General features: G+C 40.7%; 1 protein-coding gene across 2 annotated transcripts in view; it reads right to left on the reverse strand.

Moving 5' to 3' along the window:
- Positions 1 to 13,022, reverse strand: part of rai14 (retinoic acid induced 14) — a 35,330-nt gene extending 22,308 nt beyond the window's left edge. Inside the window, exons 1-2 of one of the 2 annotated variants that reach the window (XM_079179204.1) lie at positions 12,826 to 13,022; positions 11,291 to 11,372 (exon numbers count right to left, since the gene is read on the reverse strand). In XM_079179204.1, coding sequence (XP_079035330.1) covers positions 11,291 to 11,326 — 36 coding nt within the window. In that variant the 5' untranslated portion in view covers positions 11,327 to 11,372; positions 12,826 to 13,022. Of the gene's footprint in view, positions 1 to 11,290; positions 11,373 to 12,797 lie in introns of both variants that reach the window. The other variant, XM_079179205.1, reaches the window with a different exon arrangement.
- Between the last annotated feature and the right edge of the window lie 296 nt (positions 13,023 to 13,318).

Genomic DNA, 13,318 nt, shown 5'->3' on the forward strand with positions numbered 1-13,318 from the left:
TTAGCCCACATTGGTTTGCACCAGCAATAAGTCATGGGTCACTAATCCTGTGATTATGAACCAGTAAGACCACCGTTGTTCTGCGTACCACCAGGAAGTGAAAAAGGATCTCACTTCCTCCCTTGCTTTCAGTTCTGTTTCCCCGACTGCCCTCCTCTCTTTCAGGTTCTCCCTCTCTTTCCGTTTCTTGCGCGGTGATAAGTGTGTTTACAGTGGGATCAGGGTGCGGACGGTAGTGTGTGTTGTCTCTCTGTCTTTAGCCCGACAGTCATTAAAACACACAAAGAGTCCGCTGATAACACTAAGTGTTTCCTGTTTGTCCAGGCGTGATGCTGTATGTACGGACAAGGACAAGGAGCAAGAAAGCTGAAGAGGTGAGGAAAAGAGAAAGCAATTAATTAATTGGTAGAGAGGCAAAAAGGATCGGTATAAATCATTATTACGGTTTTTGTTCTGCGTGTTGCTTTGCAGCTTTATTGTAATGAGTCATTGTCCTTTTGTCCCCTCATCTCCTCACATGTGTTAATTTCTCTCCATTTGAAAAGTCTTGGAAATAAAAATGATGGAATCGGAACTTCAAACATCCCGTCGTTACTTGAGCTTTAGAATGAATTACAAAGAAAACAGATGTCCATCAAGTGTGTGTTTGTTAACCTAAAGGTTTTTGCCTAAACATGCTCAGAGTGTTTTTTCTGCTTCTCTGAACTTCCCCGGTTCTCTGGTGGAAAAACAAACTAAGATGGGGAAACAGTTATCCCCTACATCACATTCTGTATGTTTGTACAGTTCAGCCGTTAGGAGCAAGTGGAGTTTAACTGAAAAAAAATGTTTACTTTAGCAAAGCTTTTGTATTTCCTTCCAAAACCGACAAAAGAACATGTTTATTGATCTACAGATTAAAAGGTGTTTAGTCCTCTTTGATTTTCTGGGTATAGTCCCTTTTGCCTTCACTACATTGAGCATACAGGTTATTACATCCACATATAAAGTGGTACAAACTCATTTTAAGCTAGACATGATAAGCAAAGGGCACAGGAGGCCCTTTATTATTATGTGCCAATAAACTGCATCTGTGCACTACCTGAACTCAGGTGACACTGAAAAATGTAAAAAATGTTAAATCCTTTCCCAGGAAATCTAAAGATTTGAAAAATGTGTGAAAGGCAAAACCAGGACTAGTGATGTCGTTTAAGGGTAATTTGATCCGGCGGTGGCACCAACATCACTGGTACTGAGGAGATGAAAAATAACCGTGACAATTTTCACGGGGATCTGGGCAGTAATTGAAAGGAAACGTGCTCTGGACTGAAGTGTGGGACAGACAGACCAACCGACTAGGCTTGGTTGGGCAATAAAAACCCAAAACTTTGATATAAAGAAAGAAGATACGAGAAGCAGATGGGGAAATAAAGCATAAGTGACCCAGTGAGGTACTAAAGAATATAGACATAGAGACTGATTTACTAAAACGCGTAAGCATAGAGAGGAAATACAGAAAGGAAATGGAAAGTGGAAAAGGAAAAACAGCACAAGATTATTAGGATAAAAATACAGAGAAACTGTATTGAAGTCCTTTCTTCTCAACTGGAACACCATCCGCTGTTCCAGTTCACACACTAAACAAGATTTGTCTCTTGTGTAAATGAGAATTAAGTTGTCTGTGGGATTACATGCAGAGATGATAGATAAAGCTAAATAAATGCAGAGAGAAAGTAGCTTAGCTGGGAGGTAAGATGAACAAGCGACATACGGATAACATATGTACAAGTTACAAGAATATTCTTTGTTTGAGAGACAGTTAAGGGCAGTACAGACAGGAAGTAGAGGAGTGGGAACAATGTACAAAACAAAACGGAAAAGAAACAGTGAAGGAAAGATTGACACTTATACAATATCTCTGCCCTTTGATCAGCAGTGGCTGTTAACTTCAAACCCCTTATCGGCAACAAAGCAGATGCTCAAATGTCCTCAAACAATACATCCTTTCTCTCGGGCCACAGCTGAAACCGCTTACTGCCCTCTGTAGCGCGCACACACACACACACACACACACACACACACACACCACAATAGTTTACTAGAAATTGAAACTTAAACCCAGAATAAGAGAGTTAGTAGACAGAACTGTTAAACAAAGACCAGATGGTTGCTCTCATGATGAAAGTTTCTGCCATGTATTTCACAATACTGCCCGACCTGGACCACACGTAATGAAATATATTTACATCATGAGATTGTTTTTTCTTATTTGGCAACCTCGTTTTGAATTAACTGCAAATCTACTGGAACAACCCCCACAAAATGTATTTTGCGCTCAAAACGGGTGAACGTTGGTACAGCTGATATATTGTCCATATACCATACACCAGCAGATACAGAGACATTTATTATTATTTACTTATTTATTTATTCTTCCTTCTCAAAACCAGGCACCTACATTACCGACAACGCAACTCAACAATCAACAGTCGGAGAGGAGATTCGGGTGTGTTGCGCTAGTAGCGGCTAATGTAGCCTTTATAGGACATTTTTCACATGATGTTGTACTCTCAAAGATCTTTAAAAAGACTTCTAAAAATAGATAGAGCATTTCCCTTTAGAAACACTATCGACAGCCAGGTTGAATAGCACCTCTGTTAACACTCAGTCTGCCAAGAGTGCTTCTTTGCACCAATTTTGCCAACATCCGAGACTGCCAAGGAGAATAAATGTGACCATTAGTTTGCAAATGACATGCAAAAAAAAGGAAATGTTATACGATTATACATCACTTTAGTCCTTAATTCAGTTATTTTTTTTTACTTTCCTCCATTAAGTAAATGCTTAATGCAATGTAGTTAAGACTCTCAGATGCAAGTACTATGAAACCAAAGAAGCACTCTGTTTATGCGTCACACTATTCAAGAATAAGTCTGTTCTGTCCTAAAGTGGCAACACTGCATTGGGATACCATTGTATATATCTTTTAACTGATAAACTAAAGATACTTGTTATTGTTTTAAAAGTCTCTCTCTTTCCGTCTCTCAGTCGTACCACTGATGACTTGGCATCAACACTAAGACTTAACAGAAAGGAAAACAAAACTGTCAGCATGTCATCCATCGGCCCCCCGCCTGACCCTCTTCAATTCACTTCAGTGTCACAGCTTGAAAAACTCCCATTAGTGCACATTTCCCTTTGACCTTTCCTAATGACCTCTTATTTGACTGCTTTTACTTGTGCCCCTCTCATAAACAACTGGTGTAGTTACAGGAAAACCACGAGGCCACCATGACTCTAGGAACTGGGTTGTGATGATAAAAGCACATTCGCTTCGTGCATTACAGGCTGCGACAAAGAGCCCCACTACGTGTACGCTGTCTTACTGCTGGAACTCTTTACATACACATTTTGACACAGCTCTTTTCATTGAATCAAATTGATGCGGGTGTAAGACATTTATGGGGGCAAGCAGACCTCCAGTAAAAAAAAAAAAAATAGCCCTCATGCAACACTTCCTCCTGACACAAATAGCCTTTCCTGCCCTATAAATAAACACTGCTGGACTTGGAAAGCAACCAGCCTCATTACGCTGGAGGTCTGCTCATAAAGCCAGTGGAGTAGGGCAAAAATATACTGTAACCCATCACTTCAGTCAGGAACCAGGTTTGGGGTAGTTCATGCACGCGTCAGTGTACAAAGAGTCGAAGTAGAGTCAAATAAAACGTACGTATTAGTTGCACCGTCTCACTGACCGTTCTGTTGAGCTCCAGGGACAAAGTTTTGTGAAACAGGAAAACAGTGTCTGTCTGGCTACTCTACTTTAAAGTTGTATTCAGTTAATTCACTCTTCCGTGACTTAAATCATCAGACAGAACTAAAAAACACACAAACGTTTGCGAGGAGAGACAGCTCTTGGAGGTAGACTACAAATCAAGAAGTGCAATGGTCTCTCATGGAGGAAGGTTCTCATGGATTTGTTTTCAGGTGAACTGAGTCTAACCCTCCCTCCATCCGTCTCCTAGCATGAATATTGTTCCAGTTGTTCGGCGCAGGCCAAACTAAACAACCCGCCTGAACCCGACTGCGGGCGGGGAGCCGGACTGACCTTCGCGCTCATATAGGGTTTCTCTCCAGCTCACTTTGTTCCCAACTCTCTGCTTATTTATCTGGTTCCTCAATATTCCTTCATCTTTGTCTCTCTTTTGTTATTATTCTTCACAACTCCTCCCTCCAACCTTTACAACCTTTCAACTGAACTCCCCTCATCCACCTTATCTGCGTTTGTCTCTCTCTGGTGCCGACAGCGTTATCAGTGATTAGTTATGTCTCACACCATTACTTCACCTACATGTAATTCTGAACCATGTCAACAGACAGTCTTGTGAGACATGGTACACCGGGTGTTCAGACGCAGTTTTTCCTGCAGAACTTTAAACTCACGCTGAGAAATATATCTTCACAAAACGTATCATCGTTAACATATACATAAAGCAGCAGACAAGCACCTTGCATCATGTCCTCACGCCCACACCAGTAAACAAACAAGTCCATGCACAAACACACACCCACACACAAATGAGCAAACGAACACAAGCACAGACAGATGGATCTCACCCATCTGCTTTTACCATGCCCAGCGCTTCATGTGTTTGCTCACGAGCAGGTTTCCTGACTGTGTTTCTGTAGTTCATGTACACAGGTGATAAGGAATAAAGAGAGATCCCATGGACAGTTCCTGCTTTAAATGGATCCGTGTTTAAACAGGCTCTAAGTCATTTTCCTCAGCCTTTTTCTAGGATTAATTTAAACTACTTTAAGTGTTTTTTTTAACATTAATTTAGAAACCCTTGGGATCAAAATCCACAGTGAAACTTTAGGATAACGACCACACTGGCCAGTGCTGTCAACAACTCAACGTGGCGAGCATACCAGACGGTCGACTGGTCATCTACACCACATACAGTGAGCTACTGTAAGCAAAACTAGTATAATCATAGAGGCCGGACTCGAAACACTATCCATGTTCTAAGGAGGAGTTAAAAATAACATTTGGCAAGATGACATTTATTTTCTGCTTGTGTCAAGATTGACATATTGCACTCATGACAACAACTGCTCTGATATCTTTGAATGTGCCACGTAAAGCTTAGGAATTAGGAATCATGTAATGGCACATAGTGCTGAGATGATTAAATAAGGTCTTTGGTTAACACAAGCTTTAGAGAATTTAACTTTTTGTCCTACCATATAAAATATGTCAGTAGATAACACTCTTGAGGTTGGCGGTTAAATGAGGCAACAAAACGTCATCACGTCGACTAGAACGCTTTCACAGCCTTGTATTTGTACTCGAGATTTTAATATTGAATCAATTTTAATCCCAGACATTTAGTCTGTTTTGCTTAAAACTTGACTTTAACAATCAATCATCAAAACAGTTGCCGATCATTTTTTTGTTGATCGACTTTCCGATTAATCGGCAAATCGTTTCAGCCCTACAACCTGAGTCACGGCGTAACACGCGTGTGTTTTGGCTGGTTGGTCGCCATCCTCCTGACAATCATGAATAAAGCCATTATAAAATATGTGTGAACAGGGCCATTGTTATCCCTTGGACTTAGACACAGACACACACACCCTTCCTCCACCTCCCCTCCCAGATTAAAGCTGGGCTGTCCCTGAGGTTTTTCTGTCACTACCAGCGCTAATACCGTCGTTTCACTACACCCAACCATTCCATGCCAAACCGAGTCAGACTGGGCCAAATCAAACAAACTCAAGTAGCTGGGCTTCAGTTAAAAAAAAAAAAGACACCTTCTATACCCTGCTTGTCCTGAAATGTTTTAATCTTGGTTCAACCATTTAAAGCACTTTGTAACTTTGTTTTGAAAAGCGCTTTATAAATAAAGTGTATTATCATCCATCTATAAATGAAAGGCTGCTGCATTATTGTGCTGCTATAGAATGTTTATTTTGTGACAGTATGGTTTCAACTTTCATGGAAAAACTAGGGTGTAACATGTTTTTCCTCAATGTGCTAAGAATGAGGGGAAATATGGTTTAATGTTTTCAACCACACAAGTGAACATTCTTTGAAATGCCTTCAGATGATCAGCATGTGATTTTGCTCGAGTTACCACAGCAGGCACATTTCATAACTCGTCATTATAAAAGGACTCCGTTCCTCCAGTATTTACCTTGCTACATTTAGATTCTATTCATTTTAATAAGTGCCGACAATGAAAACAATGCATAAATGAGCAGTTTAGTCTCCAGTGTCGTGTCGCTCAGATGAATTGAAGTCATGAAACAGCTGTGTTGACTGAGAGGAGACAGCATAATCCACACTTCAATTAGACAGAGAGACTGGATGTGAAGCGAAGGGTGTGTGTGTGTGTGTGTGTGTCTGCGCATATGCTGTGGGTACCGGTCTATGCACATGGATGTGAAAGTGTGTGTGTGTGTGTGTGTGTGTGTGTGTGCGTGTGTCTTGAGTAATCCTGCTTAGTCTGGCGGCTGGGGGAGCAGGTTTAAGTAGTGTGACAGTATGATGGGCTGGGTGAGGGTTTAATACTAGAACCCCTGTGAACAATAAAATGCACACGTACTCACAAACCCAAATTGTGTCAGTGTGTGTGTGTGTGTGTGTGTGTGTGTGTGTGCATGTGTGGCACAAACAGCACAGCCAGTAAGCGATGTGCTTGGGGGATGGTCGTAAAGGGCTGAGAGTAAGATAACAGTGTAAATAAATGAACTAATTTAGAGCAGCTCCGCTCAAACAGCAGGGACACTGTCGTTAATGTGGTCTCAAAGGGTCGACGCACATTACAAGATTTAATTAAGATCTCTCAAACTAATTACACGACTGGTTTTTACTGGTAGAGTGATTTTCTACGTTATAAAATAGGCTTTCCGTTGTTTGACGGTACTTTATGTGAAGTATTACAGAGAGTACTATTTAGGGCTGCTTATCAAACCACAATAACTTTCTGTTCGTATTGAAAAGTACCAAAAGCTAGAACTGGATGTTCAGATTTGTAGTCTTATCAACTTATTCTTTGTTGAGATAGTTCCTGATTTAAATCAGTATTTTGACTTTAGACTCGCAAGATTACAGTACAGCTGAACATATGAGAACTTGATATTTAAAGTAAATATCACAAAGTAAGCATCTTCAGTCGTAAAACTCACTACCAAACCAAACCACAGTCAACGCGCTAAATCTTTGTCTTCTTGTATTCCAACCTAACATTAAATAAATGAGGTCTAGTTTGAACACAGCAGAGAGAAACATTCTTATTAACATTATTGTTGCCGGTCATAGCGAAATCATCTCTGACAGCTGATTGTTCAAACATGGCTGAAGCACAATGCCTGTAAGTCTCTCTGTGGCTGATCGCCAACCCCATTCCCAGAAACCAGATTACAGCGTCTGCTTGTCTTAAACACTACACACACACACACACACACTCTCTCACTCACTCATTATACAGACTGTTTGGCCAAATAGGCTCAGCTGAAATGAGCCACAAAAGAATCCTAAAATGTCAGTGATGTATTCCTAATACATATTCAGGTGCACACAGACAAACAGAAACAGCCCTCAAACGCAGACAGACATGCAAACATTTCAGAACACACACACACACACACACACAGACACACACACACACTTCAAAGAATTTCTCTGATTCACTTCACCTTGCATAACTACAAACCTGCTGATAAAGCAACGCTGGTGTTACTTTAGGTACTGGCATGCACAGAATGTTGACAAATTGAATGTGGAAAAAGTCACACCACAACACAGCCACGATGATCCCAGTGCAGATACTATTGCTGTATAATCTGTGAGAAAATCATCCATTCAGTTCTCAGTTAATCTGTTTTGTGCAGCAATAAAGCCGTTTAATATTGAAGTTTGAAACGCCTGCGCAACCTAAGCGTAGGCGGCGTTTTCACACTACTTAGCCTTATAGTGCAGCGTTCTACTTAACCTGGCGACACATTCTGCTGAGTCTGCATGGCCGTACAGTTGTAAGCTAGTTTACATGGTATTTCTGCTGCCAAACATAGATTCGTATAACAATCAAATATACTGGAAGATCAAAAAATAATTACAAATATAAGAAATGTCTGAGAAAGGTCTTTTTTTTGGTCATATTTAAAAGGGGAGATGAATTTGAAGCCGCCCAACGACAAGTTATTAAAGCCACGGTGGTGAATATGACAAAGTAAAGAAGCGTAAGAAAATAAAGAGAGCACAATCTGGTACAGCAACCCAATCAATAATACAGCACCTCACAACATAAAGAATAACATATAAACATATATAACCTTAAACATTCTCTAAGTGCCTTTAAAGTTAGATAAACATTTTCACACACCGTACCACGATGTCATACATAAACCTTTAACTTTTTATCCTGGAGGATATTGGCGTGCAGCCAGGCATTAAACGCAATCACAAGGCATAAAAAGCACACACACACACACACACACACACACAAGATCAAAGAAGAAATAAAGCAATAACCTATCAGAAAACTATCATAAATATGAAAGTATAAACAAAACAAAGAACTCAAATAAGACCACCAGACAGAAAAAAACTTCCATCTGAATGGAAAACAAACAGGGGTGACCACACATGGAAAGTGACAAATAAAATAGTGTTTATAAGAGGATGCATCATTCATTAGCTAGTGGTATTAAAGATAATCTGGTGTTCTACACATATGCTTATACATCTCTCTCTTAGTAACTATCACTATATCTGACTGTGTATCGAGTTTAATATTTAAACCCTAAGATATCATTTATGGCTCTACCACTGCATCAAATTGAAACTTCTAGATGTGTTTTGCATAAATCAGTTACGCATTTTCCTGCAGCTTGCAGCTCAGTGTTCAAATTCAGAAGCTTGTTAAATCGTGAACCATCGATGAATTTGAAATTTACATAATAAAGGTTTTATTATCAGGCCATATAATCCAGCTCAACAGTTAGTCCTTCTACCGCCTGTATCATATTGAAGGGATAGCACTTTTTCTTGTATTATTATTCAGGCCTCATGTTGCACAGAAGGTGTTTGGGTAAAAGTTTGGCTGCCTGATGCATTCAGTCCACTGGGCTGGAGGTGGATCCCCAAAGTGAAGCATTTAGTAAAGATTTGACATTCAAGCACAGTCTCCATTACACATTATCTGGAAACATCTTTACCTCATAGTAAAGCTATTTACGAAGGTATTAAGTTTCTGTTATTTTGTTGTTCAAAAAAAAAAAAAAAAAAAAAAGGGCCTGTTTTGGGTTTTTTGGGGGGGAACATTCCTGAGGAATCGGTCACTGAAACACACAACCTAAAATAGAACCACAGACATATTTGCTTTCTATTATGGTTGTTCAGGGTTCCTATAAAAAGCAATGGAATGACTATTGGCTCAGAGGATAAACATGCTGGCCTGTGAAACATTTTTCTGCATATCTTGATCATGACCATTCATTTTTATTATTACGTGTACGCTACAGTGCCGACACGGTTCTACCCAGGTTTCCTCTGCATCAAAAATGAATGTGTACTTCACTTTTTAAAAGTATATGTAAAGTATATATTACTGTCATTTTATGATATGATGCGTGTTCAGCTTGAATGCAAGAGAGCTGGTACACCAGTCAAAACAGTTCCTAGTGTTTGTACATGACTGGTACAGTTCAACAGCTCAAAATGTTTCCTCAAAAGGGATCATATCAATGCACAAATACAAAAAACAGGGATTTATTAAAATTCATAGATGAAGCGAAAAATAATTAGACATCAAAGTGCGACAATGTGCGTGGGTGTGAGGTCTGCAAAGACATGCATGACTGCGAACGGCTTCGGTCGTGTTTCTAAGCAACGTGCACATCCACTGCTCTTCCCTTTCTTCTCTCATGCCGCCTACGACGGGCTATTTCAGTGACGACAAGCATTCCACTCCAACAGCATCCATCTCACACAGTTTACAACCCTTCCTGGAACAACACTGGCTTCGACTGCTAAACACCCAGTAAAGGTGAGGCATGTTACGCACTGTGGGGGGACTACGGTGACCTTGCTGCCCAATTCTGGACTCGACATTTTCTAGAACAATGGACACTATTGTACTCCCCCCTCACATAGCTGACTGAATTTGCAATAACTTACTAATATAGCAGATCCATGTAAAATGGCAGGTTGTTGAAGATTCAATCAGACACTTATTTGCGTCTGTATTCCTTATAAAGAGTTTTAAATCTACATGTGAACGTTCCTCATGATGATCTCTTCAAAAGCAGAGGTATTGCTCTCCACACATCCATGCACTAGTTACGCACTAGTATATTGTGGCTATGATTGAGTAAAAGCAGGGATGTACTCCACCTAATTCTTCCTCTGTTGGACGGCATCTCTCTCAACAGAGCAAGACATTTAACCAGAGCTCACCCTCCTGCCCTGCCACACACTCCTAATCTCATGGAAGCTGCCCACATAAACCAACTATCTCATTTAGTTGGCATTCTTCTCTCCATTCGCCAACTCCTCTACTTCTGACACTCCCTCGTCCCATAAAACGCATCCCATTCATCCCAACCCTCCAGCTTTTTCCTGTCTGGCGTTTGGCTCTGTGTCATTACGGTCACTGTGACAACAGATGAGTCAGACGCCGCGGAGACGCCTCACTTCCTGTGAGTGTAGAGTAGCTTAGAGTCTGTGAGCGAATGAATGACTGCACCAAACACTGAGAAAGTCCTCCCTAAAGACTGATTCATAGTCAGCAGGATCAACTCCTCATCTGGAGCATTGCGGAGTCAAAGTGTCTCGGGATATTTGTGGTCTTTGTAGGAAAAATTGCATCACATGTGGATCACCTTCCAAAGTGACTCATCGCGTCTGAATAAAGGTCTGCGTTATATCGCCGACACCATTGATCACGGTTTCTCAAGCTCATGGTCCCGTGTTTAGGTCCTAAAATTCTCATGACACCCGCAATAAGAGCTGACAAGTTGGTCGTGTTTAGTTGAGCAAGGCATAGTTTTTCTGTTTACAAGAGCACAGAGGAAGCTCTAAATGGATTACACAGACATTGTGATTAAAATCTATTTCTTTTTTTTTTTTTCTTAGATAGCTAAATATCAGCAAGCAGTAAAGGTTGCTGCTGACCCAAGGTTGAGGAAACCTGCCATAAATCATCCGCAACTACTCAAGGCATAAATACACAGACACTGACTCAGCCGTGCAGACGTTCACATGTGCACACATGGTTGCATGAACAAGTGTTACAGTACTTACATCGGTTTTTCTAAACTTTGCTTTGAGGCTCTTCATGTTCAGTCCGGTCCATGCAGTCACACACTCAATCACTCAGTCAAGGCTGTGAAGGAAAAAAAAAAAGACAGATGTTTAAACTCCACCTCAGTGATGCTTACCTCCATTTTACATGGGATTTTTGTGTTTCTGGAAGACTAAACTTTGTGATTTATGTGACGCTATATCCACACAAGTTACACTCAATTTGAGGCGCAAATGTGCAGCAGAGATTCCAGTCGTCTCCAGCCTTAAATAAATCAACAGTTTGACACTGTCAAAAGCAAATGTGTGCAATGTTTTCATAATGAATTCAATGGTCACAGCCCTCTGTATTCGATCTTTAACAAATCTGAAGGACTTTTACATTCAACGATTCCTTTTGAATCAATGGGTAGTCTGGGGAATAGACTTTGCGTAACACATGCTATTCTAATTTAAACCTGTTGTTGGAAATTATATCCGGCTCTGTATTGTTTCCTAAAAGGATGTTTTAAATCACCACAAACCCCTTGGGGATGTCTGGTGACTGTGTTTCTGCGCCTTAACTGCCTCTAGCAATTTCCAATTTTTCATGTCTGAAATGAACTTGGCAGTGATTTACTCCCAAAATATCAAAATAGCATTCCAGGCAAGATTAGTCTACTCACTCACTTCATTTATATTGTTATTATTATTTCCAGGTCCCTCTGTGGCTGCTTGTATTTCAACTAAAGAGAACCATGCAAGCAACTTGAGCCTCTTTGCAATGATAACTGGCAGTTAGGTCCTGAAGGAATCATACAAAATAAAAAAAGTATACATTTATAAATGTTTTTGCAGACAAAAAGCATTCGTTAGAAAGAATTATTCCGATTTCTAAGAGTCTTTAGATGGGCAAACTGATGTGTTCTTTGGTTTTGTTGTAGGTGGGTGCATCAAGGACAGCCACGTCTCGGCTCCTCTGGCAGCATTCAAGCAAACGAGATTAACATACTTGCTTACCGCATGCAAAGCTTCATGTTGTGTAAAATACCAGCAGCCCACTAATGGCTAATGGGCTGAAAACAGCAATTAATAAGAGGTGGTGGATTGCGAACGTATTATTATGTCAAACAAGTCAAGATGACAAACAAATGTGTTGTCTCACGGTTAGAATGCAAACTCAAGTTAACTACTGAATCAATTGTTCAACTTTCTACTGGACCACGAAGTCAACTTTATCAGCACCGTTTTATCAAGTAGCTTCTTGCGCATATTTGCATACTGCGCCTCAAACAATGGAAGTTATGTGATTGCATGCACAAACATGGGTATGAGGCTGCAACTCGTTTAGCACAAAAAAAGTATAAAATGCGCGCGACGTGCATCATTGTGCACAAACAATCGGATTGGGCACTTTGTAACAGGAGCTTTACGCGTTTAATTTACAACCGAGACTTACAATCAGTTAGTTGCGAGGCTTTTAGAAAAAACGATCATCAGTTCGACCAACAACTATAATGTTACTTACATGATATGAAATCACTGGACACACTCACCCAGTTATGAGCCGCTGGAGGGCTGGACACATACAAAAAAAAAACTATTTTGTGCCAAAAACAGAGTAGCTACGGAACCGGTGAGAAATGAACGAGCCGTTGTTGTCGAGCAGCAGGATGCATAAAGGAGTAGAAAACAGTGCGCTCCGACACACTGGCCCGGATCGGCCCGCATACATTAACAGTTGCTCACTTACTCCTGCCTATCTCTCGCTCGCTCGGGACTCTTAACTCAAAAAGCTGTTGCCCGGTTTAGGAAAGTGACGTCACTCCCCCCAGTGCTCTCGTGACCGCGGCGAGCGAGCGAGCGAGCGAGCGAACGAGCACTCTTCTTTTCTCCATTGTGCCCCATTCACGTTCTGGTTAAAGGGGGGGGAGGTATTTCCCACACAGCTCACACACAACTCACACAGCTAGAATACAGTGAAGGTGAATATAATAAAACACGTCTTGTTCTTTTACTGACATAACTTTTTGTTTATTAACCGCAGTG

This window comes from Pholis gunnellus (genome assembly GCF_910591455.1).
Source record: "Pholis gunnellus genome assembly, chromosome: 18".
Classification (NCBI taxonomy): Eukaryota; Metazoa; Chordata; class Actinopteri; order Perciformes; family Pholidae; genus Pholis; species Pholis gunnellus.